General features: G+C 39.7%; 1 protein-coding gene across 1 annotated transcript in view; it reads right to left on the minus strand.

Annotated features, from left to right (window-relative positions):
- Positions 1-1,431: 1,431 nt before the first annotated feature.
- The window catches only part of ANKRD40 (ankyrin repeat domain 40), a 6,589-nt gene continuing 495 nt past the window's right edge, over positions 1,432-7,525 (minus strand). Inside the window, exons 2-6 of the mRNA XM_010002759.1 lie at positions 7,487-7,516; positions 5,629-5,777; positions 4,067-4,540; positions 3,016-3,197; positions 1,432-1,681 (exon numbers count right to left, since the gene is read on the minus strand). Coding sequence (XP_010001061.1) covers positions 1,541-1,681; positions 3,016-3,197; positions 4,067-4,540; positions 5,629-5,777; positions 7,487-7,516 — 976 coding nt within the window. The 3' untranslated portion in view covers positions 1,432-1,540. The remainder of the gene's footprint in view (positions 1,682-3,015; positions 3,198-4,066; positions 4,541-5,628; positions 5,778-7,486; positions 7,517-7,525) is intronic.

A 7,525-nucleotide genomic window follows, 5' to 3' on the forward strand; every position in this document is an offset into this window, starting at 1 on the left:
CCTGCTGAAGCTGCTTCCCTTTGCACAAAGTGCAATTCACTGGATGAGACAGACAGAACCGGGGTGAATTCAGACACCAAGTCCTACTGTGTGAGCTGTAACACAAGTGGCTGCTCTGTCTGCAGAAGAACCAATTTCACCTGCCTCAGCATCTGAGCAAGGAGACCTGTGGTGGCCACCTGAAGTCATCTGGACCGGTAAGAGCCTGTGGTGCAGTTCCCACCTCAGCATTTTTCAGCTGGTTTGGGTGGCTCCCTGAGCAGCAAGCTACTGCTGTAAATCCTAATGACAGGGCCACATACCATGTACAGCTAACTTGGGCTGGAAATTATCAGAAAAGTAAGACAATAAAACACTTTGCTGTAGTTTCCAAAGAAACTGTGGGGGAGATGATGAAACAGTGGAAAAAATCCACCCAGTTTTGTCTGTTATATTTCAGACTTTAGTCCATTCATCTAGTTCATACTACACACTTTCACACTTAGGCTACCAGAGTAGAACTGCTCCTCAAATGCAGAGGACCAAGTAAATATTAAATCTAAAAGATTAGATAAAAGCCAGCTCTTAAATACTTTTCAATTTATTTATTCCAGAATTTCATAGCAAAGTAGTTTAATTTTTAAGGAACAGGAACAGGAAAAGTGATTATTATTTTTTTCAGTAAACAACACAGGTAAACACAAGTCATTGGAAAAAAAATACATTGCATAGGAACATCAGGATTTAATGTCAGCCCAGACAACTCTGGGCATTTCACTAGTTTATTTTCACACAGGCAACTTTAAAGTTCAATAAGATCAATATTTCTCAGGAATGTAGAGGTAAAAGGAAAATAAAATTACATTTTTTTGTGCTTTTAAAGGGGGAAATTAAAGCAGCATTGGATAAAGGTGTTTTCAATACAGTAACAAAGATAGTATTTTAAATTGCACATGTCAATACTATAGGTATATTGACAGAAAACAACAACAGGTAATTTGGTTGAGAGCATATTTCTGATTTGGATATTTGTTTTAACCTGAGAAATAGGGAAAAGTGTAAACAGGGATTAAGAAATCACAGGTAATAAGTCACTTGATAGTATTTAAACTAGACACAGTTTTGTGCTTCTTCCACAGATTTAAACCCTTCTCTTTTTTTCCTTCTAAATAAGGTAGGACTTTAAATACACGAGTGAGTGTTAATGGTAATGGACTCAGGACAAATATTAAATGGGTTTCATGGCAGGTTCTTTAGCTATTTTAGCAAACAAATTATTAGAACAGTTTAAGGTAACCCTTTCCCTGAGAGTTGCTAACTCTACAGTATTTCAAGATTTTTGTAAGGAAAAGTTAACAGATAGTTCTGCTAATACTTCCTTTGCATGAAGCTACTTCCATATCAGTTTCATTACTCTTATATTAACTAGAGGCTGTAACTCTGCATAACGACTTTAGTTCAAGGTTACAAAATCTTCATACCATTAGCCCTTGTAGATACTGTATTTCAAATGTCATTTTAAAATGAGAGAGACAAATATTTTGTTTTAGTCTTTAAACAATTAATAGGTCAGTTCTGATGCCTTCTTGTTATAACCACTCTGTTCAGAAAGTGCTGGGACTCTGAAAAGTAAGTTTGTGTCGCTTACTGTTAGAACAAGCTCCAGTTCTTGGAAATCTTGTAGCCTTGCAACATCTTTGTCCTTTAAATAAATACAGTGAGTTGTTAGGTGATACACCATCTGTTCAGTTGTGCAGAGGTAAGTTAAAATAATAGGCTCACACTAACACAGGGGATGTATGTATGTATGTATCCATAAATATGACCATTTTTTACAGTAAACTGGAAAGCAGAAATCCTGTTGCATCTTATTCTGAGACCCTACTCAGCAACTCACTTGAGTCTATTTTTAGAAGGAATGCAATACTGATGGTGAGTGCAAGTGATCAGCAGAATTAGAGTCACACACAGAGTCACTTTCAGATCAAGTCCAACCATTAACCTAGCTTTATACCTGTAAAGATGTACTTCATGCCACCCCCAACTCCCATTTTTCCCCCTTGGTAATTCTTAGAAGCTTGTGAATTGTTGCCTCTCCCCCAGAAGGTCCTCACCAACACTATCCTACTGCTGCCTGAGGCAAGGTCTGGAAAGAACAACAGGAAGACACCTTCCCAAGGGACAGGCTCCAGCTCCAACCCCCCTGCAGCAGCAGCATTCTGCTGCTAAATAGCATTACACAGAAACAGGTTTGTATCACCTCAAGGGACAATAAATAACCTACCCAGAGAGCCTGAAGTAATTAAGCCAGAAATTAAAAACAGTCCTTTCAACAACAACCTAAGCTGACAAATCACTGAATTGCTTATGTCTTTTTATTTTTTTTCACTTCTCGACTAACAATAAGTCATCTTACAGTCAGTGAAGATGCAGTACAGTGAAGTGTATTAATTTAGTACTAATCAGATTAGCTCCATGACTGACGCCAACAATGCTCTAGAGGGATTTGAGAGTGAAAGAAAGGTCAGTGGTGAATCAGTAAAACAGGCCAGCAGGTCTGTTTTCTGTTCGCTGCCCAGGTGAATGTCACTGAAGTGAAAAGACAGTTAGTTACATCCAGGGACCTGCACTCAGAACCATTCTGAAACACCCTTCTGTTTTTTGAAGGAATGTGTACAGTCCTTACTGAACTAGCAAAAAGCACTGCAGGCCTTTTAAATGCTGCTAGCAGGTCACAGGGGTGTGCTATTGTACCGAGTTTAGGACTGTAGTAGAGAAATCAGGTATTAACTGGGCTCAACACCAGATGTTTATGAAAGGAAATGATAAAGAAACCTGAGAACCTTTTTTACTACAAAAAAACCCAAAACAACCCCAAACAGTTACCCACTGCTGGAAGCTGAGTGGAGGTTTTTGGGTTGTTGTGGGGTTTTTTTTGCAACTTGGGCCTATGCAGGTGTCTGACAAATTATTCCTTTTTAATGGTAACTTAAAAATCTTTGTAAGTTACTGCACTTCAAAATCTAGAGTTCTTACCTTTCTCAACATTGTATTTGGTAATTTTCTGATCTTCTGTACGTGCTCAGGATTAACACCCAGCTCATGGCAACTGACTCGGAGCAGTTCCTTATAGGTCAGTTCTTGTCTGTCCAGTTCAATTTCAATGAAGTCATTTTCTCTAAGATTAGGGTTTTGTATTCTAACTTTAAGCACCAGTTCTATTAGAAATAAAAAGGGACATTAATAGGCAAATGCATAAAGGCATTGGAAAAGATATCTCTATAGTAACTTACAAATATTTTTGTTTTATTAACTTAGTTTGTATCATTTGTAACAACATAATCCTCAGAAAGCAAATAACCAGACTTGTATGACAACAATTTTCATTAGATTGATTTTCATCAACCTATATGAAAAAAATCATCACAAAGCTAAGTCACAGTCTGTGTATCTGTATGCAAGAACCTTTGCCTGAATACTCATCTTAGTGGATTTAAGCTAATTTAAAAGCAGATTATTAGATTGGTTATCAATCTGCTGAGCAATCCAAGACTGCCTTTATTGTTTTTTGAACCTTTTGGTGATCAGTTATCCCATTGCTAATTCATGGTATCAGAACACCTTTTATTTCACGACATTCTGAACTGAAGTTGAAATTCCAGATTTCCCTCTTTGGGCTGGGTGATGTTTGCCTGCAGAAAAGGCAGATCATCTAACAGCTAAACTCCAGACTCTGCTCTGCAGATTGAGCCATGGGAGGTTCTCTCTTGAACTCGCTGGCTGCATACTCATTCTTTATTTGAAGCTTGGAAGATGCTATTTAGAGAATTGGATTATCCTGGTGTCTGTATGCTTTTATAGCATTTGAAACAAATAGCAAATGTTTTAATCAGTATTTTAATAACAGTTCCAGCAGAAACAGGATATCTGCCTCTTTAATTCCCTTTCAAATGTTTCCTGAATGCCTAAGCACAGGAGCTTGAAAATCTCTGTGAGTGCTCTGAATACATGTAACCCTGATTAGTCTATTTTTGCTGTCCAAGATGACAAGTTCTAAGACAGAGTGAGAAGAGACTTTTACTGTTACCTTGCATATTAAGTGGAAAAGCTCCTGTGAAGAAAACCGGCTGAAACGTTGGCACAGGCCCCATACAGGAGCCATTCTCCTGCTGAGGTACAGACTGGCTTGATCCAGCTGGTGAAGGGGGACTTCTGCTCCAGGACACAGATCCCTGGTAAAGTGGACCTCTCTGGAGGACAGGTTTGGAGTTTGGTGGTGCAGTGCAGCCCTGGGGCACTGAGGGCACATCTCCATTCCCAGCTGGCTGGGGAGCAGCGTTCCCACGCTGTAGCGCTGCCCGTGTGCGAGGCTCCACATCAGGTAAGGAGGAAGAGTTGGTGTCTTGTGAGTCTAAGTGTGAGACACTCCCATTCATGGAGGGATCTGGAATACTGTTACTCATGGTGTTATAAACATAAGGGAAAGGTGGGTTAGCCAAGTAATTAGGGATGATTGGCAGATCTGAATCTTTCTTTACATCTGAGAGTTCATCGTCTTCCACTGTAAAACAAACAAAGCAACATTCTCCAGGACTGATTTGAGGGGAGGGGGAAAAAAAGTATTGCTATTGCAATATTTTTCTTTTCATGAGGAGTGGAGTACTAAAACAGGATAAAAATTAATCTATTCAGACTATCTATGACTCTTCTAGATTAATCTATACAGACTATTCTAGATGAATCTATTCTAGACTCACTATGCCTCTTTTTACAGTAAAGAGAACCGTGCTCAGGTGTTGCAATACAGTAAACAAAAGCAGAGCCTGATTCCAGTAAGTCTGGGAGTGCTATTTCCTCCTAAACGCTGCAATCCTTTTGGTTTGGTTTGTTTTAATCCGTTGCCAGCACACTGAAAGGTGGTCTCTGGTGGAATAATGTGATCATCATAATGTATAAGGCAATGAATAACAAAGGGTAATAGTTCTTCAATATTAAGTCAGGGGATAAAGGGAAAAGAACATGCAGTACTGGGAGAGCTGAAACATTAACATTTCAACAGCTGGGAGACAATGAAAATAAAAACAGACAAGAGGGGAGGCAAGAGGTTGTTAATGGACCACATTTCAGATTAGTTATCACCTCTAGCAGCAAAACATACTCTGCTCCAACAGTTACAAGACATGATGAAAATGCTCTACCACGTCCTTTAATGAGCTGTTTCTCTGGGCTGCTAATTTTCTATTTATTCTACACAGTGCCTAAAAGCTCCATAGAATGTTGGGAGAATTAGGTGTTGCTCATATAAAGGCTTCATACAAATTGGAGATATTATCTCCTGTTGCCCTTCTGAAAACAGGAAGCTGCATCTCTTTAATCATGGCATTTTTCAAAATAGGTTTGTTGGTTTCTTTTTAATTTTCCAATATTTAGAATAAAGTTTTGGCTAGCTAGATATGGAATTTGTTGGCAATCCTCTCATCTTAAGCTTTATTTTCTTACCAAGCAAGCACTCTAGAAATCAAATCACAGTTATTACCAAAACCTGAACACAGCATCTTCATATGCAACAGAAAGATGGGAACACATGTGCTTTGAACAGCCTTTTACTGGTGTCCTTGAGGGTCACATCTCACAGCCAGTGGTTTTTACCTCCCAACATCTTCCTTATCTCTCTCTTTGACGTCAGCTGGGCTGGCCTCTCTCCCTTCTTGGTGAGGATCTCCTTGTCAGCCCCGGCACGCAGCAGATAGGCCACCACCCGGGCATGATTCCGTTTACATGCCCAGTGCAAACAAGTCCTGCAGATGGAAAATGTTCACACTGTTTGAAATTATAAATGATGGCAGATTGATTCTCACTCATTCCTGCTGCCTAGGAGAAGTCCTAATGCATGTCTAGTGCAAAAAAAGGTTTTAATTGCCATCTTCTTTGGAATTTTATGCTGGTTTTGGAGCCTGCAGTGACACCTGCTGCTGTAGTTTTCCCTTGCTCTAATGCTCTGGAGACCAAGTTACCATGGTCTTATTTTTAAAGTTCAAGATCTTTCCAATGTGTCATTTATTAGGCTACTAACTTTTCTGAAGAAAGAAAGATAAAAGGGCTCGTGTATGCTATTTTAATCTTTGAAAGAATAAGTTGTACTTAAAATACTTGTGTGTATGTAAGCTAGTAGGGATTCTTTCCTTGGATCCTATTTTTGCTCTTTAATTAATGCTGTCAGCACAATGACTTGCACTTTTTGGAAAGTGAATTATGTTTAAAAGACTGAAACCATTCTTCTTAAGCCCAGTTCTCTGCCCAGTTGCTGTTTGCTGTACCAGCAATTCCTAAGCTTTCATCTGCAAACAACTAGTTTTCTGCAATCTGTAACTGATGCACAGAACTTTTCTAGTTTTTTAATTACTATTTGCAATTGCTGACCAAGAGAGACAGAGTAAAGAAACATCCCCAAAGCTATTGAGCTTATTTAGTGCTTAGTATTAAGGACTTAGTAGACTCAAATATTATAACTCCCTGTCCAGTCTTACCACTCTTCCCTATCCTGGGTTCCAGTGATGTTTCCTCTTTCTGTAGGTTCTGTATTTTATTTTCAATTTTCCTGTGTACAATTTTTTACAAATAATTATATTTTATGACTGATTTCTCTGTCCAAGCCAATTTTAGATACAAACTCATTTTGATGACAAGCAGCTGTTTATCTAAGATAATTCAACACCTTATGAATCAGTTATCTTAAATTTTCACAAGTTCTAAATTTAATCACCACAATTTGAACCTCAAGTTGCAAGTGTCCCATGTGCCTCAAAACTGCTGATCAAGCTTTGAAAGTCAAGCTCCTTTCCTAATCTTACTCTTCCTATTTTTAATTACGACTTCAAGCACAATCCAGCACAGTAAGTACAGGCTGAATTAAAGAAAACAGACTCCAAAAATGCCTGAGCATTCCCTGCAAGTAACGTTTTGGGGGGGTGTGTTCATGTCTAGAGTCCCACTTGCACAAGTGTTTATTACAGAGAAGTCTCACGTTTGGTGTTGTCAGGGGGTATCTGAATGAGATGTCAAAACCAAAGTGTTTATGTAGATCACTGGAACAGCTTGCAAGTTCCCTCCTTGAAAGGGAAAGTAACTTTCAAACGTGATTTAGGAGTGAATAAAAAAGATTTCTGGTTAGACAAGCACACATGTTGCAAGCTGAGCCTTGTGTTCTGGCTGCCTGTACTGTTTGAAGTTGCCCCCCCAACAAAAAACAGACAAAAAAAGGCAAAATAAAGTAGTAACATATTGGCTTGAAGAGCCAGCAAACTCCGCAGCACCCGAGCGTGTCTGTAACAACAGCGATCCCGCTGCGTTCCCGTTTTCTCCTCTCCGGAGGAGGCATCTCCACGGGGCAGCACCGACCTTCCCCTTCCACTCTAACTTCCCACGGAGGGGCATTTCGCGTGGAAGGGTGAACCCAGGGCAGCGCTAGCTCTGCCAAACCTGCCCCAGCCGCGGGCAGGAGCCTTACCAGCCGTTGACTTCGTTCTGGGAGTTGCGGCTGCGCCCC

Source organism: Chaetura pelagica, unplaced genomic scaffold (genome assembly GCF_000747805.2).
Source record: "Chaetura pelagica isolate M959 unplaced genomic scaffold, ChaPel_1.0 scaffold47, whole genome shotgun sequence".
NCBI lineage: Eukaryota > Metazoa > Chordata > Aves > Apodiformes > Apodidae > Chaetura > Chaetura pelagica.